We start from the raw sequence: 26,812 nt of genomic DNA on the forward strand, positions 1-26,812 counted from the left end.
TGACCATGTATAATTTCTGAAGCTCACTCAGCATGTTTAAAAGTTGTACCATTTCTGCTGCATTGCTGTACAAAAGTGCATTTTTTTCACATTTATACCCAAGTGAAAAGTGAGTTTAGCGCAAGGCGACAGATGGAGTTGACTCTTAAGGCAAGGTTATGGGACACAAGGGAGCAGTGCTGCAAAATCACAGACTTTCAGAGGGATATTTAGTTACCCGTCCTATTAATTTTTATGAAGTCACAGGAGTTAATTGGAGCACTATTAATGCACAAAGTTTTAATCTCATTCCTCAATTCAAAAGCCATTGTTGGCTGTAGAAAGGCTGTATCAGGAGAAGACTTTCCTCCACCACCCTGCACAGCCTTTACAGTTCGAGGACTTTGTGGGCGCTTTTTAATGGCACATTTGTTAGAACAAAAGCTGTAACTGAACTACCGATACTAATAATGGGACTTGGCTTGTCTTTTTGTTCCTTATGTGTGAGATTGGGCAGACGAGACTTCACTCCAGAGCTGGGAAAGAAGCCCTGAAGGACACACTTACCAGCAAAGTTCTTAAGTGATCTGTGCAAAGAATATGTGTGCTGTGTGAGTGCCTCGCAAAAGTACACTGTAATGATTTGTAGCTCTGGAAGACTCCATTTGCAACTGGAACTTATTATCTAGTCTTTGCTAAAATGTAAACACTAATGCCTTATTGACTAAAGCTCACAGTTCACATTGCTCATGGTGTGTCTTGAGCATGGCCAATAAGATAATTTTATCAGTCTGCTTTATTGGACCCTTTTATGGTGGCTTCCCTATTGTCCTGTGTGTTGTTTCCCAACCCAAGCAATATGATTAAACCTTGAAGTTTAAAGTTGAGGCTTCCGGCATTTCGTAAAATTTTTTAATTCAATTATTTTATCTTTCCTATTAAAGCCAACTGTTTACATTTCTTTATGAACTTCACCTCCTGCTGCTGCACCCTTGAGGAAGGTGCTTACTGGGAATAACTCCAGAAAAAAAAATTGCACAGCTGCTTAAAATAAGCAAATTAGTGTAAGTAGCTTAACATCATACATTGCTTTGGAGAAAAGCATTAGCTAAACAAGCAATTGGAGGTTATTGTTTAGATGATGACATTGTGGTTTTTGACACCACATTCTGTAAGAATCATATCTGTTCTGCCTGAATCCGAATACTGCCGCCTAAAATCTTCGTATATATAATACAGCAGGGCAACAGAGAATAGTTACAGCTAGTCCCTACAGCCCAGTACTAATACACAATTATATTGTCTGGGAGTGAAAGCCAGCCACCCAGAACTGTGACATTGAAGTGTCAGTTTTATAAGCTGTTAAAAGTTGAGTAGGGGGAAAAAAAAAAAACAACACATGGCCCATGTGCACTTTTTGAACTGTTTCCCTGAATTTTTAAAGTAATTCTTTGGAAAGTAATTTTTGACAGAGAAATTTGAAGGACGAATAAGTACAAGTTCTGCTGTAGGGCTCCGCTGAGACCCTTGCAGTAGTACTAGGCAGCACACAAACATCTTGAAAATGGCTCGAGTATTCCACACGGGCATGCACGGTTCAAGGGGAACAAGAAAGTGACTGTCGGGAGGACCTGGGCTACAGTAGCAGTGATGTTCAGTCAAATGGGCCGCATTTCTTGGGAAATCCATATATTTAAGTGCACAGGATGACGTCAGGAATTATTCTTTCGACTCAGAATGCGGCTTGCTCTAGTTTTTATTAAAATTACGTGCTGTTATTAGACAATATGGCCATGCTTTGTACTTTATATTTAAGTAGTTCTCAGAATTTACTACATTGTGTTCAGTTGCGCAGGCGTGCTAATATGTGTAATAACGATTTATATAACTGACTTCGGTTTTTGGTCACGGAGTCAAGAGTTTCGTGCTGCCAGTGCGTGAAAGGAGGAGGACTTGTAGCCTGAATTGGCTGTACAAGAACCATGAAGCGCCGGCTGCTCAGGAGGGCTGCAGCACCCTTCAGCCAAACTCATAACCTGAACTGTTGCAGTGAAACATCCAGCCACATAAAAAGATGAGTAAGATGAGCAAGTAGTACGTACCTTTGGGGGAAATGCACAGGTTAAAGTATGTTTGGTGCCCTTTTGTCCTGAACTTGCTGTGTGGAAGTGACCATATGTGAGAAGGAGCAGGAGAGAAACGGAGCAAGTGAATTCCAGAAGAGGATCGATCCTGACACTGAAAATGACATCTGTGGCAGCCGCCCGGCCACAAGTAGCGTTCCAGCGGTGCCATCTCTGCTCTCTTGCCAACTCAGTATGCCTTAGGAGTGCCTCCACCGCCTCTTTGTGAAGGCTGCCATCATGGTGGCCACATCCATGGATGTGCTACTTGCTTGACTAGACCAGGAAGGATTGCACACATTTAATTAATGTTTTAAAACCTCTCCGTGTTTAACGTGTACTGCAACAGTATTACGGCTAGACGTTAATATAGCGCTAATATTAATGTCTGTTTTTCCCTCTAACACTGAAGTGCATTTTAGGAATTCCCTTAATTAAATAGCACTAACATTAACCAATTTAACTGAAACTGTAGCAGAGCAGATCACAGAAATAAGGGAATTATTAATGCATAGTAGAGCATAACCGAAAGCCTGCCAAATTTAACAGTATTATGAATTAAAAAGAAAAGCTTGATCCTAATGTTGGCATTTCCCCATTTCCATCTTTAAAGTGCATTGTGGGTAGGAGGTGTCCCATGGTGTCTTGTTAGGGAGCTTTGTAAAGCGTGTCAGGTATCTGGGTCGGAGGAGACCAGTGGCAGAGGCAAGAGCGTTGCTCCTCATGACTGAGGCTGGGGGCCTGGCAATGCTTTGTGAATTATTAACCGTCAGCCTTCCCTGCTGCACTCCTGCTCACCTGGAGGCCGGACAGAAGGACTGTGTCCTCAGCTGTGTAATCCAATAATTGGCCTGGTGACGTCACAGGATCCTCTTCGTCGCTAGCTGACGCACTATTTCTAGAGCTAGAGGCCCAAAAATGAGCACTGTAAGGTAAGAAAGGTGAGGCATTTAAAATGCTGCATCACAGCTCTTTACTGTGCCATTTAGCAAAGATATTTGTGCTGGAAAGGACAACACTGGGGTGTTTTTTTGAGAGCTTTCCTGTCATCTGCCTTTGGCTTCTCCTTTACACCCGAACTATTTTGCCCAATTTTTTTCTGCTTTTTTTTATACATGATGCCTACTTAACTTAAAAGTAGATGCCATTTTGTAATGTGCAAAATGCGTGTTATGTTTTTTTAGAAGGACAAAATGCCCAACTATTCAACCATTTACAGTACCTTTATAGAGTACTGTGGTGTAAGTAAACGGAATTAAAAGGACATGTTTATGTATTCTTTTATAGCTAGCGCGCAGTGTTAAATGTCCATATTTTGGGAGAAAATTGAGTAACTCTAAGTAAATATGTTGGAAAGTAAGTTGTGGATGTGCCACAGAATGGTTTCCAGGCAACACAATGTCTAATGGCCTGCAGTTAAGGGAGAAGGTTGTCGTGAGCTGCTTCAAGTACAGATCCTGCTGCACCTCCCGCATGTGCTGCTGTGTGTAGGCTGTTGCAGCTTCACTAAAGCCCATGACTGAAAGTGTAAGAGGATAAGCACGTGATGACTGCCCTTCAGCATGCTTCACAGATAATCGCAACATCCACTCTGCAGGCTCTCAGAACACGCTCACACCCGTCTTTGGGACCCTGTGGTTTGGGGTAACATGGTCTCATTTCGAGGGTGATGCACTGTCCGGAGTGATGAGTTCCGGTTTTGAAGACACGCTGAGCTTGATGAGTTGTCTTGGCCACAAGTGCTATGGGGTGTGGAAGAAACCAGGGAGACGGTAAGAGACAATGTTGTAGTATAGAGCTGTGCTGAACTGAGCAGTCAGTGTGGGTCATTTGGGGCAGCAGGTGGCATAGCATCCTCAAAAGACCCAGGTTCAGATCCCAAATCCTGCTGCAGTACCCTTGAGAATGTTACTTACGTAGCTTGAACTGCTCCTGTAAGAATTACCTGGCTGCATAAATGGGTAAATGATTGCACTTATCCTAACATCACAAGTTGCTTTGGAGACAAGTGTCAGCTAAAGAAATAAATGTAAACGTGATTTCGCATCATGCCGTTACGGTGTTAGTTCTTGAAACAGTGTGTCCACGCAAACAGGCTAGCAGTGTGTGGTGTGAGCTAAGTAAAGCGTTGCTTCGTACAGGACGTCATAGGGTATACTTGCCAATGTTATGTAACATGCAGTAAGACAATGTCATTCTCTTTGGGTATGACCTGCCCTGCAGTATACTGAGATGGCACAAGGAAGGAGACTATTCTCATTTTAGGCTTTTCGGGTCTTCTAGCTCATGGAGACCTTAAAACCCATCTCCTGGATGTAGAGGAGAAAGGAGGGAGGTAAACTATAAAAAAAAATGTGGGGCACTCGAATAGGGTCACATCTTTATTTTAGGTTCGACACCACGGTCACTGCAAAGTTAAGTTGGTACAGACAGCTGTGTTTCGGCTCATCGCAGGACTCATGGGTCGAGACCACTCTTGGATGTCTACTTGGTATGTATGATTTAGACCTACGAGTAACACTGCCATATTTCTAAACGTGTTGATAACTGGCGGTTGACTCACATGTTTTTGTCTGAGTTGATTAAGTGTCCGATCACCTATTGTTTGAAAGGCTTAAATAAGTCAGAAAGCGAGGTGTGTGACTAACATGCTCTGCTGTAGTATTGTTGTTCTCAGTGCTCTGGGGATTTTCACGGACAATAGAGCTTCTAAAATGTCTGTTTTTCCAACAAGCGAGTGTTCAGCAGAATGTCCCCCACTTTTCCCAAGAAGTTTCTCTAGCAGGGAGGAACCTCGGTCACCTCCTGTCTCTAACATGTTATTTCATTAAAGCAGTTTGGATTGTTAACAATTTAGAGTATAACCTAAGTTGGGCACTGCTGATACATCCAGAATGCATCTGCCTTTTAGTGCTCTTTAAAGGCATGAATGAGTTTTAATTTAGTTTTTAAGTCTTTCCCTGCTAGTTTTTTTACAGGGTGGAGCATAGAGTTTGAGCTCAGGCTCTGTAGTAAACTCTTACTGGGAAATGCTGAACATATGCATTTCTACTTATTAAAAAAAAAAAAAATGCAGTTTTATAGAGTCATGAATCTGGGTAATTTTGTCACAGATTTCCCCCCCCCCCCCCAAGTTATTATTTTGGTTATTATGTGGGGGGTCATGTTTTCTTCTCAACAGAGGATGAGGCATGTGTAACATTTATATTATTTTATTCATATTTTTATACGCATAGTTATGTTTTTTGTTTTTGCGAACTGTCCCTGCAATCATTTTACCTACGCTAATTATCAAAATTTAATCACGCATGCAAGTTGAAATAAATAGCATTTGATGATTTCATGATCCGATCCATGGTGAGCATTTGCTAACTTTTTGAACGTTACCTGCTTGCATCCATTTTCATGTGATGTTGGAGAACTGCTGCGAAAACTGTTCAGCTGACAGCCTTTTTTGTTCAAACCGTATGAAAAATTTAGCTCAGGGCTGTTCAACTTGCGGTCCTGGAGGGCCAACTCCTGCAAATTTTGTTTGTGCTCTTGACACCTCTAAGAGCTCAGAAAGGGACTTGAACAGGTGGTTCATTGTGTAGCTACAGCCATCTTTTGGGATTGCCTGCGGGGTGAACAGTCCTCACGTGTCCGCAAGTATGAATGTTTTCTCCGCTGTATATTTTCAGTTATCTTAATCTTGCCCATGTTGGTATTGTTAATTCAGCCCTTTCCTTTTCACACTGGCTTTTCCAAGGTCAAATCTCCAAGCCTTCTCATGGGTTTTGGAAGTAGCAATCCCACTCCAAATTAAATTTTGTCCATAGGATTATATAGTTGTGGGCATTCATGAGCCCAGTGGATGTCCAGTGTATTTTATTACCCAATATGTGACCGAATCAGCAGCCATTTTTCCTTATTGTGTGGTCTCTTCTACATTTGATACCGCTTGAGGGTCTAAAGAGCAATGCTTCAGGTCTTCTGAGTGATTCATATGAAGTTATCTGTTTCCACAGTTGCAGGACGAGCAACAGGAAAAGCCTGATTGGGAGTGGACAGTCCACAGGTCTCCCACGGCCCCACTCGCCACTCTCTGCACACACAGGTAACCATCCATATGTCCTGCTTTCCTTTGGTGTCCTCATGTACGTACCCTTTTATGTGCTGTAGTGTCTGGTTTTGATAATGTCAAAAGTTTCCCTCCCCTTTTTTCCATTTTGGACCAAATAAAAGCTAAAGCACTTTTTAATTTGAGATTTTAAATTGTCGGTATCTTTGTCTTTAGTCGGGAAAAATGGAGATAAAGAGAGAAGGCTTCCAGTGTAATTGTATAATTTCCTAGATGAAGACAGTTTTACATTGATATTTTCTGATACTGGTTTTAGACAGTCTTTGGTGTCGATGTGTTGGTGTGTCATTGTATGTCTGTGGCTATTCTGTGATGTCAGCTTGTTGGCCCCTGAAAGGGCGTTTGTTGTTGTGCTTGTGTGCAATGAGAGTCTTAGCCGGCCAGCATCCGTTCCATTCAACGGAGTCCATTGTTCTAGGTAAATGAAACGCCAGTTAAGTGATGCCGTGGCTGAAATGGACTCTTTCTTTCTTGAAATCACTGGGTACCAATAGTGTCCTCTTGCTTTTCTTTCAAGATGTCTCCCTGGAAACCCTTACATAAAACAGCTTTTGTTTAGTCAAGCAGTATAGATTTGAAGGATATTTCATTTTTATTTCTCTCAAGCTATTTCTGCTTTCTAATAAACAATAAAGAGTCTAACTTATTTGTAAAGAACCTTATCCATAAAGATACTCATCCATCCCTTTAGCAATAGAAGTACCACAACTTCACAATGTTAAGGTACTTCATTCAATAATAAAATATAATTTTTAACTGGTGTTAAATTGCTGTGGTGTTTCAAGTATTTCACGTGTTTTGTAGCATTTTGTATAGTAGGGAAAGTACTGAAATGTTCTGACACTGCAGTTCATGTGCAGGGGAAGGTAAGGAAAAGGCCTTTTGTGTCCAACGCTATGTATACGGTTCATGAATGTATCCTCGTCTCAGTCAGCACAGAGTTCCATTTTGTGATTGTTATCCTAGAACTCTGTTATAGTGAACTCTACAACGTTGTAGTGCTGCTTTTGTTGCATGTATTTTGGTGGGCTGAGCTGAACCTTACTATGAGTGGTACACCTCAAGTGCTGCCTTGCTTTGGTGACTAGGGAGGCAGCAGATGCCGACGCCTTTAGGAAGTCGGTGCTATAGTGAACAGGGAGGGGGACTGCCTTTGTCTTACAAATAGGATTTCCTTTCAGCTGTGGTTCACAGGGACATTGTGTAAATGTGGCCGAAGGCAAGCAGTCCTGTTTCACACTCTGCGTTCAGGCTAATGAGAACTCATGAAGAAGGAGCTGAGCAGCACAAAAAACATATCACCTGAATTACCGCATCTCGGTTTCAGGGCAACACCATGGGATCTGGGTAAGTGGGATGTTCTAGATGTTACTGTAGCAAGGGTTGTTTTAGAATGAGCGCGTAAGATTTTTGCAGCACTTAAAAAAGAGAAACTAAGCAGAAGCATATGTTGGGAAAATGAAACAGGCTTGTGTATTTGCCTGGCCAGCCTACTGTGAGGTCCTAACTCCCTGGTCGTAGCATCGGGTCCGAGGTGCCTTGAGCCAAAGAGAGGCACCAGAATGCTGAGAAGAGGGAAGAAAGAACGCAATTATTACACCAGCATTTTTGCTGCCAGAACTGGGCTCCTGTGAGGTTTAAGTGTGATTTTAAGCCACTTTGCTAGTTTCTAAGGCAATAGGAGCTGGAAACATATTCATTTTCCAGACTTGAGGGAATAATCTGGTTCCTCTTTGTGACCAAAAAAAGGAGAATTTTCTATGATTTGTCCTTTTTTCAGGATTCTATTCCTATATAAGTATTTCCATCGTATTTAATATATTGCCTGCTGAAACAGAGGACATTACAGTGTTTTATATATATCTGTTTTTAATGAATAACAGAATTTGCTTCAAGTCCAAATGAAATAATAATGAAGTGTTATGAGACAATGGCTCTGTGGAATTGAAGATGAATTAATAAGTAAAACTACAAAGAAGTGAATTTGCAAAGTTCTTCTTTGTGTAGAGAACTTCACTTCCGCCCTAAAGTTGCTCCTGGTTATTAGAAGGTAAAATATTATGTTAGTCCTGGTAGCACTGTATGTACCTCCCTCTGCTTCCTGTAAATATGGCCTAGGGAATAACCTGCCGAGCTAAACTGCCTAAGATTAGTTGGTCTCTCTGTAATTTTCTTTGAGGAAATGTATGTTATTCACCTCCCTCCTTTCTCAAGTTGAGTGCGGTTCATTATAATTATCGTGGACTTAATATCCCTGAACATCGCAGCAGACAGAAGATAAACATCAGGGCTGAAAAAGGCTGTGCTTGGCTCCCCTCTTGGCCCCGCCAGACGCGCTCCCCAGGTGTGTTGGAGCGCCCGGAGCCCTTGACTGCCTATCTCTTCATATCACCCGTGTTTAAATTACAGCACAATTAAAAAGGTGACATTAATCACAAATCTAATGTGCCCCTCACCAATCACAAATGCCAAGGAAAGCCCTCATTATCCCTCAAAGGGGTGCCATTGTTTTCCTCTTTGCCTAATTAACTGTTTGCTCCCCCTCAGCAATTGAGTTAATTACATGCTTAGAGTCGACCAAAACGCCGAGTTTACTCTGTTGAGGAGGCGACATGGGGTGCAGTCACTGCCATTTGGGAAAGGCCCCAAGTCTTTTGGGCAGAACTGCCAAGCAGGTTCCTCGGGAACACCGGGGATCGGGTAATGAGGACGTTCAGAACATATGGGATTGAAAAAGCTTTTCCTTGCTCTGTTTCTGAGTGTTCCAGGGGCCGGCTTGTCAGTGTACAAGTGTGCATCCATACAAAGAATGCTGGGAGCATGGTTGAAGGTCACATGCCATATTAGATGTCTGCTCCCTTTGGAAGACCAGTTTACACATGAGCAAGCAGATTGGGTTGCATTTAGTCTTTGCCTTCTCCATACTGGGTGGAGTTGGGAATCTTTTCCTCCTCTGAACTGTCACTTGTCTTCCATCATCTCTGTCCTTCTGACAATGTCACGTCCTCCATACCTTTCATTCTTTGTATCTGTGATTCTCCACAATGTCTTCACAAAGGCTGTGCTGTATGGTACAGGTGAGTGATGCTGTGGGCTGAATTTGAGAGCAGGTCATCCTTTATGAATGCGGGGAAGTCTCGAAGCTTAGACACATTCCTCCAACTAGGCACATGAGGAGACTACAATAAGAGCCTTTTTCCATTTCCCTGTAAACACCTGCTTATGTTTTCTTTACTTTTTCTTTATGTTGTTTCTAGTGTCTCTGTGTATAGACATCTGTCTTTGTAAAATATTTGTTTTTCCTTTTTTTTTTTTTTTTTTTTTTTGTTGAATTAGTTCAACAGCACAGGGTCAAAACAGCATACAGATAGACAGTACACAGAGAAAAAGCAAACATGTCCACATTCATAGAGCAAGGGCTCAGGGTCAGAAGGTTACAATTTATCACAGGTATGACCATGTGGCACTTTTTGATAATTTCATGGGTGTCCAGATATTCTAGAATTCCCCAGAGTCGTAATGCAATAACTTCCTTGTTTCTAATACCTTTTCTGAAGCAGCTTTGGGTGGGCCTAAAACAGTAAATTACCTAGACACTTGTCTGAGATCAGGAAGAAAATTTCAGCTTCAGCATAAAAATGATTTTTGCGTATTGCTGCATTTGAATTCTTTCAAATGTGCTGCATGTGAATTCTTTCTTCTCTTTATTTCAAGTATCAGAAGCGCAAACGCATTTAATTCTTTAAACTCTTTCATTAACATGGTTTGTTACTTTGCTGTCTAAAATATAAGAGTTTAGTTTCATGTCAGGTGACACCTGAGCATGTTTTGAATATACTGGTACAGTTTATGGTATAAGGACTTAAAAAGTCATGAGTGAAGCCACCGGGTTGAAGACTGTCTTTCGAAAATAAGACATCACTCTAAAAAAGACAGCGGTAACATGAGTGGGAACAGGTATCTTGTTGTACTTTAACCACGGTTTATTGATTTCACCCTCTACCAAAGTCCATCTGGATCTTTACACAAGCTTGTCACCCACTTGTACAGTCTTGTTCAACTGACCCTTGGTGTGTATTTTACCAGCACAAAGCTGATCATTATAAACTTAGCATTTTGTTTCCAACGAGTCAGTGGCAACAGAAGCTGGAATGGCAGCTATAAACCTTATCAAGAGCTAACTGTGGATGTGACTGCTGAATGTGGAGCACCATTCTTGGGAAGAAAATGATCACATTTATTAATTTAACAGGCACCTTTGTCCAAAGTGACTCACAGGCTAAGAATATACAAGTGCAGTAAATGCATTTAGAAGAGAATTACAGATGACAACTATGCAAACACGTTTGGAAAGAACAATAGATTAAGTGCAGCCTTTCTCTACAAAGGGAATGACAGGGTAACCTACAAGAATACTTGGGTACCGGGGTACCTGTCAGCCCATTTTTTTTTTTTTTTTAAACATTGTATCAGAGATTATAGTTATTGTGCTATTGTTTCTCAACAGGAAGCTGTAAGATGGAGCGAACCCCACCGAGTTGCCTAATTATTTGTTTTGATGCAGATATAAAACAGCACATGTCTGTTCAGATTAGGTTGGTAATGTCAAGCTTCCCAAAATTGAATTTATTTCTAAGGTTGTTAGTGTGTCTATGTTTAATACCGCTGTATGGGTTACATCATGCATTACCCTTACACAAAAAGTGTGCAAAACTGTAAAAAATAAATGATTTCTGGTAAATAACCTGCTTATGAAAAATCTGTTTATAATTCAAATTTTAAATTTACTCTTTGTGTGTCTGTAATTTTTGCTTAGTGGGCCACCAAATTAATGATATTCACATGACCTTACCACTTAATTCTTGCACCTGTTAGGAGAATGGCACAGCGATACCTCCTGCCATCGCTTCCGACTTTGATAAGTCTCATTATGTCTCATTGTGCATTCATTTACATACCCCCAGCCACGCACTGGGAGGTGAGCAACTGTGTCCACATTTCTTTCACACTTCAAAGCACTTTAATATCTTTCCCCTTGTTTACTAAATATCACGCTGTTAATATTCTGGTCCCCCCCAAAAAAAGAAAAGAAAACACATTCATGCGCATGCACATTAATGAGCGCTCCACCTGATGAGCAAGATTCTACACCATTTATCCTTTCATTGGGTTGAAGTAGTTGCATTATTTTGAGAATTGCACATTTAATGACTGTCTCTTCCAATGATAAAGCAGATGTGTGATTATTCTTCTTTGTCGTCTTTTCCACCGTGTAGGAACCAGCCCCCAAGACAGCCCCAGAAATTTTTCTCCTAGTGCCTCTGCCCACTTCTCCTTTGCACGAAGGTAAGTGAAGGAGGCGGGTGGAGGGAGGGCTCTTCCCTGACTGTTGTGAGACTGCTCTCACTCCTATACTATCACTGTTGCTGCTGTAGGGACTGTGCTTTATTTCTCTGTGCTTCTGCTCAGTGCCTACAGCAGTTCCTCCACATCTAACAGCATACAGCATTAACATGGTAATGTACTTTCTGTACCAGTGAAAAGTGAGTGCACACAGGCAACCTGGACAATATGTGTATGGGACAATCTGGAGTGGAGAGTGAAATCAAGGCAACCCACAAGTGTCCCACATCTCTGTGAACTGCTGCAGAACAGCTCGGAAGTCATGTACTGCTGAGTCTTCTAACCAGTTGTCTCATCAGTCAAAACTAATTTCCAGTGCGTGTACTCAAACTTTAAGTGGCACTCTATGCAGTACATATGATACTATAGATAAAATTTATGCTGCTGTCTGGTTAGGGTTAGGTAACAGGCTTCAGTTCAGGAACAAAGGGACACTGAGATTATAGTATTTTAACTTCAGCGTCCACAGTGTATACTTTAAAAGCAGTAATGGTTATACATACTGTAAATCTACTGTAATCGTTGACTACGTTTTAGTGTCCTGTGCTACATTTCAAATTGAGCGTTGGCAGAACAACTGCTCTGCAAATGGCAATGATGGTGGGGCTGTTCAACGCCAAAATAAATTAGAGGCTTTTGAAAACCGAAGGGGGAGTGCCGATGCTTGAAGTGTTTTGACTGTTTTGACTGGTCTTCTACATGTCTGATATGAAGAAGAAGGGAGAAAAAGAGATGCGACAGGGGCCAGAAGTTCAGTTCGCAGCTGTCACAGCTGGAATGTTGACAGCGTGCCGGCTTCTCTGAAATTCAGTGGCTTGTGCAGATCTTGTCATTTTATCCAACTGCCCAGAATTAAGTTTTTTTTTTTTTTTTTTTTTTTTTTTTTTTTTTTTTTTTTTTTTATTTCTCCCCCTCCCTTTCCTTACTTCATCTCTATTCTGTCACGGTGTTCTTTGATGCTTTTCTACAGTCATGGCCACAGACCAGACAGGTAAACTCAGTTTCAAAGAATAAATAAACTATAATAATAATTTAAAAAAATCTGTACTGTCTGTCATGTGTTGACACATCCTGTAGCTCATGTATTAAAGTATGTACGTTGTGCATTCATGGACATTCTGGATACTCCTCTAACAGACCAGCTTTTTATGAGCTGATTTAATCTAAGCGCCAGTGCCTTCATTGTTTATGTGTTTCTAATTGTTTGTGCTCCCCTGATTGTGACTGTGTGCGTCTCCCCGCTGTGTTATTGTTCGGCAAGTCTGCTGGTGTTCCGCTCAATGTGTCCATACTGTAGAGAAGATAATGGCCCATTATTTTTAGTGGGCCCAATGTGTACCTTTCGGGATGCCTTAACCCTTTCTCGCACTGGGATAACTGTTCTCGTGTAATTGAATGCCATAAAGAGGAGACTGGTTAGAGTGCAGTCAGTAAAGCCCTAAATCACACTAAAGCCCTATGTAAGCTTTAATTCTGTGAAATGTTTTATTTCTTAGCTCTGTGTTCCATTTCCTTATCTCAGAATTAGCCTCTCGTGTCTTATGTGTAGTGTTTAATATTTGTTGTTGTTATCAGGTTGTATTTATTTATGCAAAGGCAGTGTAACTGTGTGTTTGCTTTGGATAAAAATTGTTCCATTCTTGTCATGCCAGATACCTTATAAATACAGTTGACCTGTCTGCGTACAGTATACCTTTCAGCACAATTACTGGTAGCAGTACATATTTTATACCCATTTCTGACTGCTATAACCCTTTATATGGCTCTCTAGAACTGTTTGTAAATTTCTTTTTGTGTCTTTGTAGGACTGATGGGCGACGCTGGTCTTTGGCATCTCTTCCCTCCTCGGGTTATGGGACAAACACCCCCAGCTCTACTGTCTCTGTAGGTGTCACCTTCACCTGTGGCTGACCACAAATGCTGTTTTTAGTATTACCAAGATAGGACAGACCAAAGACTGCCCGTGGCCCTATTTTCTCATGGCTAAACAGGCAAAAAGTAGCTTGGTGATTAGGGTTGACAGATTTTCTTCTTGATTTTAGATGAGGTTGTTATACTGTTGATTGTGGAAAGATTATAGTACAGTTCATGTGTGCTGTTTGTCATCATCCATCTGCTGGTTGATGATCCTGACATTGCATGGAATGATATTTCACATTCTGCTTTCTCAGTATGAATCACACTGGAGGCAATGATGGTGTTGACTGATAGACCAAGGAGGAGAGGATCTAAGACACTCGATTCCTAGAGTTGGTATCTCTTGATGGTGGTATTGCTGCTCTTTGGTGATGCAGTGGCTGTCTCTAGACAGGGAACATGCTGAATGCTTTCAGTCCTGAAGTGCTTGTGTCCTGCGGGTTTTAGAGTTACATTTAATTACCTACCAGTTTATAGTGCTGTTGAGGTTGCAGTTGCTGACTGTCTACAGAACTCTTTTAATTAATCATTTGAGACCTGTGGTGCAAGAAATACCAGCAGGATGTTGGAAGGGAATTCCAAATGTTACCCAGGTTCCTGTGCACATACAATTCATGCACTTCTCATAAGATCATTACTTTCAACGATATATTTATGTGTGCCATACATAGTTTAAGAACTTTGCAGTTGTATTGCTGTTTTGCAGCTTGGGAATTCTGCAAACCATTCCAGCTGCTACCTTTGAAGAGACCGTTATGTGACTTTCCAGCCTGCGTCTGCACTGCGGGCTTTTTTTTCCCTTCCCTTTCTCGTGCCCATCCCTGCTGATCTGTAGAGTGTCAGAGTCGGGGGCTCACACGGAGGAAATGAAATGCCGTTTGAATGTATGAGCATCCATGGCTCAGCAACTCTGCAGACAAACAAACATGACATTCTGCACTAGATGTTTTATTGGCCACCTACACAGTCACTGCCGAGGTCTCATTTTCTTTGTACAATAAGTAGCAGCGCAGTGTAATGGAAAAAGCTTTTTTAATCTCAAACACAATCTCTCCCAGAGTGATAGTTCACTGCTTCCATTTATTTAATTATTTCTGATGTGCCCTAAGTGAGCTTTATGAAATTTGCTATTTCATACATCACTGACATCTTTTTAGTTGGTCTTCTCAGAGTTCAGACAATCTTCTTGCATTGATTAGAAGCCGTACAGCAGTCGCAGAGCAGAGGTCCACTGGAAGCACAGTAGAACTCTGTAAGAGAAGACCGTGTGCATGAGAGTAGTCCAGAAAAGGAGTAATTAATGTGTGTCATGTACAGGTTTGGATGTAGATTCAGATCCAGCTCAGTCTGTGGAGCCTGAATGTTCTTCCCCTGTGCGAACTGTTCCTTTCACCATCCAGAGATATGTGTTTAGGTGAACTCAGGACTCTAAACTATGTGTAATGTGTGTATTTGTGAATGAATAGGTGTAAGTGACAGCCCTGTGATGGACTGGTGTCCTGTGGAGAGTGTACCCTGCCTCATGTCCTTTGTTTTCAGGATAGGCTCGGGATCGCTGCCGCCCTGCAAGGGACAAGCTACTAATAACAATAAGTGAACAACAGTATAGCTGCAACTATACTTTTTTTTTTTTTTTTTTTTATAAACAATTTCACTAAATTGTTTTGGGGTAAAAGGTGCAAATAAGTGTATAGCGTTAAACTGCCATCACTGATGGGAAGTGAGCTCAAACCAGAGATAAATATTGGAGACACAACTGGAATAATTCATTGCGTTTTGTTCACTGAACTAGTTCAGTGAGGAGTCCTGTTTAATTGTCAAAGGGTAGAATGTGCTACGGAGAATCTGAGGTTTTATTCTATTTTAGTACAGTAGATGGTAAAGCCCTTGTGCCCCAGAGAAACCGCCACCCTGAGCATTTTAATGCTTCATAAGAAAAGCTATAATAGGTCAGGTTCTCTCTTTTTTTCTTTTCTCGTTCAATGTATTTCCGTTTCATTTCCAGTCGTCCTGTTCATCACAGGAGAAACTGCACCAGCTGCCGTTCCAGCCCACGCCCGACGAGCTACACTTCCTGTCCAAACACTTCTACACAGAGAGCATCACGGGGGAGGAGCGCCGGAGGGCGGCGTCCATGCGTCCGCGCTCCCGCAGCCTCAGGTATGGCACGTCTACAACCATCACACATCCAGTGCTCCCATTTGATAGTTGGGGCAAGGGAAGACATTACTGCTCTTACTAGATTTGTGGTCACACTTATTGTTTAGCATTCTGAACTATGCTCCTGTCCACAGCAAATCACACAGTGCTTCCATATATTTGACCTTTCTGCTTTGTTATCAGAACCACTGACCACCCTAGAAATCATTTGTCCAGAGTCCTTGAAGTGCTTTTATGAGGGACATTAGTGATGCCATATGTGAGGATTATATTCAAATTCAGGATAAATTTATTCTTTTAATGCAGCAATGTGTAGCATGTGAATCTAAATGTTGAAGACAATACTCCCCACTTTCTCAGGTGTGTGGGAAGTTAATGGTTTTTTTTTTTTTTTTTTTTTTTTTTTTTCTTCCCTCCTTCCCCCTTTTGTCTGTTATTTCAGTCCTGGAAGGTCTCCATCCTGCTGTGACCATGAGATTATTATGATGAACCATGTGTACAAAGAGAGGTTTCCAAAGGTGAGGGACTTTGAGCAGTTTTTTGCAATACTCATTATCAGAATAACGACTGTCTCCATACAGTCCAAGAACTGTCTTACTGATTAGAAATCTGGTGGAGGGCTACCACCATGTCCATTGATCAATGTCGCTTGTCATGTCTTGGTGATGTCTGCCTTCAGGCCACTGCTCAGATGGAAGAACGGATGCAGGAGATCATACGCACTAGCTCCCCAGAGAGTGTACTCCCCTTGGCTGATGGTGTGCTCAGCTTCGCCCACCACCAGATCATTGAGCTGGCCCGAGACTGTCTGGAGAAGTCCCGCCAGGGCCTCATCACCTCCCGCTACTTCTGTGAGCTCACCGACAAGCTGGAAAGACTCTATCAGGAGGTGGGTGCTTGGAGTGGGTCCGGGTGGTTGGTTGAAGAAGGTTGTCAAAATGCCCTTGGGGAAGCAAGTAGCATAGCGATTAGTGGTGCTGTCTTTGGACTTGGCAGTTGTAAGTTTGAATCTCACCTTCTGTTGTAGTGCCCATGAGGAAAGTATTTACCCTAAATTGTAAAAATTTACCCAGCTGTATTAATGGGTAAATAATTGTAGGTAGCTTAACACTGTAAGCCACTCTGGAGAAAAGTATCAGCTAAATTAATAAATGTAGATGTAAAATATAAACCTACCCCATTACTATATCAGTTACTTGTAAAATTAAAATAAAAAGGAGAAGCTAGTAATCTGTTCTCATCATTTGTCAGATGCCTGTAAATATGAGTTCTCTTATCCAGTGATTTGTTTGAAGACATCTTAAGCTATTTGAGTAGACATGAGTTTAAGTATGAGTCAGATGGTATGCTACAGTCCTACTACATCACAAACCTATCCCCACTGTCAGGGCCTAGTGTGTATGTGTCCATGCGTATGTACATTTTTTCATAAATTATAAATACTGAAGTATGCCTTGCTTTTTTGTGTTGTTGTAGAGTTGATTCCATGGAGACAAAGCACACATCAAACTTGGAGTAACATTCTTCTCTTTATTTTTGTACTTCTGTATACTAAACTGTACTATACTAATATACTTTGGCTTTAAGTGAGCAATCCTTGTTATATGTTTTTATTTTTTATTAATTTATGAAACTTTTACTGCGTGACACAGGAACTCAGCAGGGTTGTCTACTTGTACTTTTGATCTTAAACAGCCTTAGCTTAATTCCAGTCAGCTCTTGTAAGTGCCAGAAATGACAGGAAGAGTAATGGAACTTTGATAATCCTTCTGCGCAGAACACCAAGAGGATAAATGGTTTTGGAGCCCTATTTTGTGGGAGCTGAGAGTGTTGTGTGGGTTGGGTTTTATCTTGGACCCGTGATTAAGCTGTCACATATCCTATTTATGTCACACACACAGGCCTCATCTCCAATATGTCAGTCACAAGCTGATGACCTCCAGTATTATGTCATGAGGGATATGGTCAGGCCTATGAGTATTGAGTGATGGCAGAAAGGCCCTTTGGCATCATACAGCTATTTTGGTCAAACTTTGTGGTGTTGTCAGGCATGGTCCACATCGAGCAGCTGTCGTGATGATGGTACAAAGCAGAACTACAGTGAGTTACAATAAGACTGTCCTGTTAGTCTTATTCAAGGTTAAGGGTTTGATTTCAAGATTAAAACTGTTTATGTTCTACAAGACTTTATAAGGATCAAAGGACTTAATGCCTACAGAACCACACCCAAGCAAGGTGCTACACTCTCCACCTTGCGGCTGCTTGATGGTCCGACTCATGTAAAGTCCAATATTGAAAGTCTACTGTTTCTTAGTCTTGGCCCAGCTATAGTGGAATGGAATCCCCATCTCCCTCACAACTGCTGAATCCAATCAGCATTCAAAAAGTCTCTTTTGGACCCACTTCTCTCCTGATATTCTAAGACCTGCATAAATCACAACATGATCATTTCTGCTTCCAATCCGGCTCTTAAATGTATAGGCAGCAACTTGAGTAATGTGTACCATCAGAATGGTAGTTTTGGACAAACAAGCAGTGCTTCAGTTTCCGCGTGTCTGTGTGTGAAGTTCTTTTTTTGTGGAATGGACTTTTATATACCCTGAATCGTACATTGCTTTGTAGAAAAGCATCCGGTAAAAGAATACATGTAAATGTAATTTTCCACCACACGTAAAATTATTTGCAGGTAACCTGTTATTTCTTGCAATTTACATCTTGTGTATGATTAGGTTTTCTTTACTTGTACTCTTTGACTATTACAAAGAAGAGTTCACAGTGTCAAGTATTTAGAAATATTAACAGATATTGCACCTTTGTCCCCTGGTAGTCCACTGAGCGGTCTGAGAGTGCAGAGGTGACCTTCATCAAGGAGCTTGTGAAGAAGATCCTCATTGTCATCGCTAGACCAGCACGACTCCTCGAATGTTTGGTTCGTCCCTTCCTCCTCGTGCACCTCTTTGAGCTGGGCCATCTGTACCTTAGCACCGTAGGAATGTCTGCAGAAGAGACATTCACAGGCCATCTACATGACATAACATAATAAACCAACAATGATATTCACCTGCTTTGTTTTACATAAAAAAGCATGTCATTGTGTGCATTTTTGACTAGAACTGCAGAAGAGTAAACAGTATTCAGTTATAACAAATGATATGTGAGGTCCAAAAACTTTCTGGCATTCTGTTGATCAGGAGTTTGACCCAGAGGAGTTCTATCATTTGCTGGAGGCAGCGGAGGGCCACGCCAAAGAGGGGCAAGGCATCAAGACGGACATCCCTCGCTACATCATCAGTCAGCTGGGTCTCACCAGGGACCCCCTGGAGGGTAAGGAAAACAGGACCGGCTTCCAGGAAAGGCATGAAGTCGGGGCTCTCATGGATATGCATATGTATACGCATATGTGCATATGTATATTCCTGCATGTTTTAATTAGTTATTTCTTGAGGGCTTGAGAAGATAATTTGTTTCATGTCAATAATTATCATTTTTAATGTGTTTACAAGATACCTTTCGAATGGTAGGCAAAACGTATGATTCTGTTCTTGACGCAGAATGTAAAGTTTTAAAAGAAATCTGATGGTAACTGACAGACAAGTGGTTTGTTAGGTCAAACTGGATTATTATACTTTGTTTTTGAACATGTGTTTCTAAATCTGTTCCTTGATCCTGACTCATGGGCAGAAGTGGAGCATTGGCAGTCATTTTTCAAAATTTAATTAACTTCTGACACTGCCTTTCTGTGTAATTTTCATTGTAATAACTTGAAAAAATGTCAAAATTGGCTCAAGTCTGCTAATTAAAACAGGATTTTATACAGTCTTAGAGATGTTTTTCATTTTGTTTGAAAATTGGTTGTTACAATCCGTAGGCTTGAAAGGAGTGAATCATTGTTATGTCTGATGCTATTACTTTTTCCATTACTGAATACGTACATAATGAAGACATTTAAGAGTTAGCAATTTGGTCAGTGACATCAAACACCGTTGTGGAACAGACACTCTCATACATGGAAAGCTGTTCTTCATTAAGGCTAATCAGAAATTAATGCGCTCCCTATGGACCTCAACTAATTTGCATCAGGCTAACACCAGAATTTGTCCCAAATCGGCTATCTCTTTGTCCTTTCCTTATGAGTGCTCCTCATGTTTTTCCCTTAGCCAGCTCCTCGATTAGGTGGAAGTCAGCTCAATCAAAGATGGCAGATGGTTTGCAATGGCGTGTTAAATGTGAAAACATCTCTTTGGGGGCCATTGCATCGACTGCCTAACGGGGCCCTTGCTTCGCCCATCGCACAAGCTCGTCCATTACTGGTCCCAGCGTGCACATTGAGCACCTTCTTTTGATTGTCGGTGATGGTTGGTTATGGAGTTGTGGTTTCTGTCTGACATAGAGGACGTCCGACATGTGTCGCCTTCATCTCTCTGGGTTCTGCTCCATTGCTCAGCATACTCTATACTCAGCTTCTTTGGTTCATTTAACACATGGGGTGAAAACAAACAGATCCTTTACTCCTCAAGACGGGAAATTTCCTACAACTTCCAAGATAGGGAGAGCTGTTTGTTTTGTTGGTGTGCTGAGCCTGTTCGATCTACCACAATTTTAACAAAGTCTGAGCTTCCCATAAGTAGTTTCTGTGAATTACATCTTAAGAATTTGTTATTGATATATCTTATGAACCTTTCATTATTATTGACTTTTTTAATGGGGGCTGGATGTGGTTTGAATTCAGAAAGAAGTTTAACTTTGCACTATGTCGTCCTGTAGAAATTGCACAGTTGGCCAGCTATGACAGCGGCATCGCCGAAACCCCGGAAACAGATGATTCTGTGAGTGTGAGTAGACCCGAATGACTGAGATGTGACACATTCTTCTCATCGGCCACCTGAAGTACTTGCATTGTCACGATGATCAGTGCAGTGTGTATGGCGGGCAGCTTCTTCTGATGTGAACGAGAAAATGCTTCAACAATAAAGATGATGCAAAGCAGGGTGAAACTCAGTGTCTCCTTGTCTTTGCAGTCTCAGAGCCTAAGTGCAGCCTTGAGGTCTCGGCGCAAGCCTTGCGGAACAGACTTTGAGATGATTAAACTTATCAGCAACGGCGCTTATGGGTAATGTAAATGAATGTATATTTTTCAGTCATTCTTTTAAAGACCAGTTATGTTGATTTTACCGTTAAGCTTCTCTGATGGAAGCAGAATGTGTGATAACAGATGGTGGTATTTAAACCAAAAGTGAAAACCTGGAGTTTTCTGTATTCTTCGTTTTGTTTGCTTCTAACTGGTTACATATCTAGGGTGTCAATATGTATACCCTCTCAAAATATCAGAAAATCTAAGTAATCAATTTGCATGTTTTAATATGAATTTTGGCCCATATGTATTGTAGTAAATGTGTCGATAATGTAGCATATTTCATCCTTTGTTAAAAATGGTAGCTAGTTAAAATAAAATAAAAAAAAAATAATTTGATCGTTGGGGTGACTGTCGCTAATGCAGGGCTGTATACCTGGTACGGCACAAGGAGACCAAGCAGCGCTTTGCCATGAAGAAGATCAACAAGCAGAACCTGATCCTTCGGAATCAGATCCAGCAGGCATTTGTGGAGCGTGACATCCTCACCTTCGCCGAGAACCCCTTTGTGGTCAGCATGTTCTGCTCCTTTGAGACGCGCCGCCACCTCTGCATGGTCATGGAGTATGTGGAAGGTGTGCAGCACTTTGTCCTTCTGCTGTGGTGTAGCTGAGTTTGAAGGGCACACAGTGCTTCTGTGAGCTAGAGAGTGGTGCCTCCTAGTGGCCAAATAATAAATTAAATATATTTCTGCAATACCTACATTTACATTACATTTTTTCATTTAGCTGGCGCTTCTCCAAAATGACTTACAATGTTAAGCTACCTACAGTTATTTACATTATTTACATTTACAACATCTGGCTAATTTTACTAGAATAACTGTACTATTTTTTGTTATAGCTGCCATTATAATAGTTGGGTGTTATAGCTGGAGGTGGGATTTGAACCTGAAATCTTGCATCCAAAGGCAGCAGCACTAACTGCTGCGATACCACTTGCCCCTAGAAGCTAAGCATGCTCCTGTTACTTATGATGTGCATGTTAGAATGTTATTAATGTTAGAATGATTATATTAGATCTTTCTCTTTCCAGCCACATACATCACTATTTCTCTAAGATCACCTGAGCCAGATTAGGTGTCAAGACAGAGCTGGGTTATTAAGTCAGGGGGTGTTCTTTGTGATCACATGCCAATTGGGTTGTGTATGCATACGAATGACAGCGGAGGTCCCCTGGTACCTCTTGGTCATCGCGTGCATGTAAGTAGACAATCCTTGTGTCTGTGTCTGTGCCTCAGGAGGGGACTGCGCTACTCTGCTGAAGAACATGGGCCCGCTGCCTGTGGACATGGCTCGCATGTATTTTGCAGAGACCGTCCTGGCCCTGGAGTACCTGCACAACTACGGCATCGTCCACAGGGATCTGAAGCCGGACAAGTGAGTACAGCATCCTTACATATTACTGAGAGGAAAACAAGAGAGGCGTGCATGTCGAAGGGTAGAAATACGTACTCTGTGTACGGTGTGCATACCATGCTGATGTTAAATATAATGTGTCTGGTTCTATATTATTAAGCTTATTGACAGAAAAACTGCCTATTGGACTGAATTTGTGTTTTAATTCAAGCAATAATATACAGATATGATAATCTCATTGTTGTAATCTACAAACCCTGCAAAATGTTCCCACCACAGCTTACTGGTGACCTTAATGGGACACATCAAACTCACAGATTTTGGGCTGTCCAAAGTAGGCCTCATGAACATGACCACCAACCTGTATGAGGGACACATTGAAAAAGATGCCAGGGAGTTTTTGGACAAGCAGGTGATTCCTCTTTCTTGGTTATTCCCTACATCACTTTCATCCCATCCCATCCCATCAGTCATTGCACTAATATACATGTACATGGTGATTTGCTTTGCTTATAGTTTTAAATGAGAAACTATGTAGAAGATTTGGTGTCACACTACACAGAGAACAGGTATTAATACACAGGTTTTTTTGAAGAGTAACAGATATCAAGTCAAACATCCCATCTCCATTTTGTCCCCTGCTGGTACATGTCATGTTTGTGGTGAGAATCTGGTCAAAACTGACACACACACACACACACACACACACACACACACACACACACACACACACACTGTCTGAAGCTACTTGTCCCGAGTGGGATCGCAGCAAACTGGAGCCTAACCCAGCAACACATGGTGCGAGACTGGGGGGGAGGGGACACAATCAGGATGGGACGCCAGTCCGCCGCAAGGCACCCCAAGCAGGACTCGAACCCCAGACCCTCTGGAGAGCAAGACCCGGCCAAACCCGCTGTGCCACCGCGCCCTCCCAATTGACAGACAGTATTACGAATATTAATGACATAACTTGGTATCAGACATGCAAAATATTGGACGGATATACCATAACTTGGTATGTCTGTGAAATATTTTTAAAACTTACTCACACCACACAAAGAGTTTGGGTTTTTTGTTCCTTCTACAGTACAATATTAATTTATTTCTTTTAGAGTAAAATAAAAACTGTATTTTCAAGTTTTTTTTTTTTTTTTTTTTTTTTTTTTTTTATTGGGTCACTGGAAATACTGTGTACATGTCATAATTTTTCTTAAGGTGTGGCTTTTATTGTCTGCTATAAAGTTCCACATTGCAGTCACACATATTTCGGATTTGAACTCAGCCCTCATGTTGCCTCTGGACGCTGAAGGTTCTCTATTGCAGGTGTGCGGGACCCCTGAGTACATTGCCCCGGAGGTCATCCTGCGTCAAGGGTACGGGAAGCCTGTGGACTGGTGGGCCATGGGTATCATCCTGTATGAGTTCCTGGTGGGCTGTGTGCCCTTTTTTGGGGACACACCTGAGGAGCTCTTTGGACAGGTCATCAGTGGTGGGTTTGCTTCCTTTCCATCTAGCAGTGCAGGAGTAACACTAATCTTTTGAAGTAAATATCGCTTACTTTTCACTCTGTATTTATTGCCAGTGTTATGTTTCTGTAGTCTGTTAGAAATGTCTGAACAGGTTATTTTCCATACTGAATCCACAAATGTGCATGCTAAGTTTTTCCTTCTTCAAGGGTCTTACTTGGTTGTCAGAGGTCTTTGCTGCATGCATTACAAATTTATAAGTACTTTTACTTTAAAAAAAAAAAACAAAAACAAAAAAGCGTCATGCCCACGAAGACGTGTATAGCTTATTATCACATGTCAATGTATTAGATCTAAATAGGATTGTAATCTCTTGCTGTGCGGGCGTACTGGGCCAATGTGTACTTTAGGAGTATGCGTTTGACAGCAGAGACAGCTGCTCCCTGCTTATGCACAGCTTATTAACGTCCCTGAACAGCATTGCCAAAGGCACTCGAAACCTTTTCTAACCATCGGGGTCCAACGGAGAGCCCCTTGTTTTTTTTCGCCTGCTGTCATGGCAGATTTCCCCCCTGTGGATCCCTGTGATTCTTCCTACTGCTCCTTGCTGGAGTTTAAGCCCCGATTATTACATTCCAGTTAATAAAACACTACCGCCTGTGGTTCACTTGCAGCTCCCCCCGCAGGCGCACACACAAACCACACACCTCCAATTATACAATATGGCTTATTAGGAAAAGAAGCCCTGTATTACCAGAGGACAGAATGTATGTTATTCCGTAAGCCAGGCTGTGGAAATCACTGGCCAGTATTGCATTTTAAATGTTTTCCATATTAACAAGCCAGGGAATTGAGTGTTAATTAAGGTAATGTGAAAGGCATTTGGAGAAGCTGTGATGGCCCCAGGACTTGAATGAATATTTATGTATTACTTCCACATTTGATTAAAACGTGGGCAACATGCTGCTGGCGAGACTGACATAGAAATAACTTCATTGAACAATTGGTCGGCACTGGCTGCCAACCCCAGGCATAAGTTTATACATGCAAATTCACCCCCTCCTCAATTCAGCCCTACTTTTGTTCTGGCAAAGCACTTGAAACACCCCCCACCCCAGATAAATTGTGTATTTTGGCATTTAATGCAGTTTGTTTATGGAGGTTGAGATGCCTGTTGAATAAATATCACCTCAATGTGTTTTTGTTCCTCGTCAATCAGTTCTTTATCTCAGTGAGAACTGAACCTACTGCTTCGGTAAAGTTGAATGAATCAATGTCTGAGATTTTTAATCTTTGCAAAGTGGTTAGTTTGCATTTCGTGATGTTTGTAACACTTCAATGTTCTTTTCGCCTCCAAGATGAGATCAACTGGCCGGAGGGGGAGGATGCTCCACCACCTGATGCACAGGAGCTGATCACCCTGCTGCTGAGGCAAAACCCGCTGGAGCGACTGGGCACAGGTGGGCTGCAACACCCCCCCCACACACACACACACACACACACACACACACACACACACACACACACACACACACACACACACACTGGACATCTGTGTTCTGCTGCTACCATGTCTTTACCCTGTTTCTGCAGGACAGAAAATATTTTACACATCTTTACTAAACGAATAACAACAACTTGAAATAATTCCCTAATTTATGTTTTTGTGAAGATGTGCACATACTCTTATGTTTTTTCACTGTATTCATTTTGCAAGCAGAGCTATCCATATTTTATCTGTATTTTCATATTTTAATATTGCAGTACCTCATATATTTACATTATATTTGCATTTAACTGCTGACACTGTTCTCTAAATCGATGTACAGTTCGGGGTAAACTAAAGTACATTTTAAGAGCTTTAGTTGTGTGCCCATGGTTATTGTTTATCTGATACCACAATTTTGCTGTTACACATTACTGAGGTATCTGCCATTACTGTAGCATGTACAAATAGCTGATGTAGGGATGAAAGTTGGGGGGTGCGCGGGGGCGCAGAGGGTTTGGCTGGGGCCTGCTGTGTGGTGGGTCTGGGATTCGAGTCCTGCTTGGGATGCCTTGCGGCGGACTGGTGTCCCATCCTGGGTGTGTCCCCTCCCCCTCTGGCCTTGCGCTCTGTGTAGCTGGGTTAGGTTCCGGTTCTCCGCCAGCAGTTCTGAGGCATGGAGGGAGTTTTGTGCATCACAGTGGGGACAAAACTGAGAACATGCATGCTTCCTGAATATAACTCTTCTAAAAAGAATACTGACAGACGCATTTTATAGCATCCTGAATTGTGAAACCATGTAATCACAATGAATTCATTCTCATTAAGTGTTTTTTTAATTTTTAAAAACTGAGCTAAATGACAGAACTTGAAACGAACATTTAATTTTTACCAGATATATCAATTTTGTAGAGAGTGATTTTGGGCATAGATGGCTGCGAATGCACGTACCAAAAAAGTATAACCTTCTATCTTCCTGAAGGGTCACTCATAGAGAAAAGTGGACCACATGTTGCATAGAGGTGGTGTCAAATGATGGAAAATTAAAAAAAAAAAAAAAAAAAAAAACAAAAAACCATGATCTTGTGTCCATAGGTGGGGCATATGAAGTCAAACACCATCCATTCTTCCACAACCTGGACTGGAACGGCCTACTGAGGCAGAAAGCAGAGTTCATCCCACAGCTGGAGTCAGAAGATGACACAAGCTACTTCGACAGTGAGTCCTACTGCAGGCCCCAAAGTGTTTGACAGTTTTTTTTTTTTTTTTGGTCAAAGAATTGCAAACATACCCCAGTGTCAGCTTTCTGTTCTCTGACCTGTTAAGAATGATTACGCTTATTGAGTTTGGATAATGAGTGACTGAATTGTCGAGCTGAAACCCTTAATCACTGGGAGCAACATTTTTTCTTTATTTATTTATTTAAATTTCACATGCAGCCCGATCGGAGCGGTACCATCACCTGGAAACGGAGGAGGAGGACACCAATGACGAAGACTTCAATGTGGAACTCCGGCAGTTCTCTTCCTGCTCTCACAGGTTCTCCAAGGTGAGCTCCCTCCTGTGGGTCTGCTTCACACAAAAGTACTAACACACAGTTACACAATTCACGCTAAGTGAAATTAACTACAGTTTGTTCAGTCAGTGGCCTTTCTGTGGCAGAAGGACA

The 26,812-nt window shown here is 41.7% G+C and overlaps 1 protein-coding gene across 15 annotated transcripts in view; it reads left to right on the forward strand.

Annotated features, from left to right (window-relative positions):
- Nucleotides 1-26,812, forward strand: part of mast4 (microtubule associated serine/threonine kinase family member 4) — a 122,620-nt gene that overhangs the window by 82,635 nt on the left and 13,173 nt on the right. For 6 of the 15 annotated variants that reach the window (XM_018744743.2, XM_018744748.2, XM_018744751.2 and 3 more), the window contains 18 exons: nucleotides 6,110-6,198; nucleotides 11,499-11,568; nucleotides 12,596-12,616; nucleotides 13,431-13,509; nucleotides 15,548-15,702; nucleotides 16,145-16,220; nucleotides 16,382-16,591; nucleotides 18,530-18,631; nucleotides 18,894-19,026; nucleotides 20,467-20,534; nucleotides 20,721-20,812; nucleotides 21,200-21,408; nucleotides 22,074-22,212; nucleotides 22,471-22,603; nucleotides 23,515-23,680; nucleotides 25,016-25,117; nucleotides 26,239-26,361; nucleotides 26,583-26,692. In XM_018744743.2, the coding sequence (XP_018600259.2) occupies nucleotides 6,110-6,198; nucleotides 11,499-11,568; nucleotides 12,596-12,616; nucleotides 13,431-13,509; nucleotides 15,548-15,702; nucleotides 16,145-16,220; nucleotides 16,382-16,591; nucleotides 18,530-18,631; nucleotides 18,894-19,026; nucleotides 20,467-20,534; nucleotides 20,721-20,812; nucleotides 21,200-21,408; nucleotides 22,074-22,212; nucleotides 22,471-22,603; nucleotides 23,515-23,680; nucleotides 25,016-25,117; nucleotides 26,239-26,361; nucleotides 26,583-26,692 (2,077 nt within the window). Of the gene's footprint in view, nucleotides 1-6,109; nucleotides 6,199-7,431; nucleotides 7,570-11,498; nucleotides 11,569-12,595; nucleotides 12,617-13,430; nucleotides 13,510-15,547; nucleotides 15,703-16,144; nucleotides 16,221-16,381; nucleotides 16,592-18,529; nucleotides 18,632-18,893; nucleotides 19,027-20,466; nucleotides 20,535-20,720; nucleotides 20,813-21,199; nucleotides 21,409-22,073; nucleotides 22,213-22,470; nucleotides 22,604-23,514; nucleotides 23,681-25,015; nucleotides 25,118-26,238; nucleotides 26,362-26,582; nucleotides 26,693-26,812 lie in introns of those variants that run through there. The other 9 variants (XM_018744746.2, XM_018744749.2, XM_018744757.2 and 6 more) reach the window with 5 other exon arrangements.

This window comes from Scleropages formosus, chromosome 6, assembly GCF_900964775.1.
Source record: "Scleropages formosus chromosome 6, fSclFor1.1, whole genome shotgun sequence".
NCBI lineage: Eukaryota > Metazoa > Chordata > Actinopteri > Osteoglossiformes > Osteoglossidae > Scleropages > Scleropages formosus.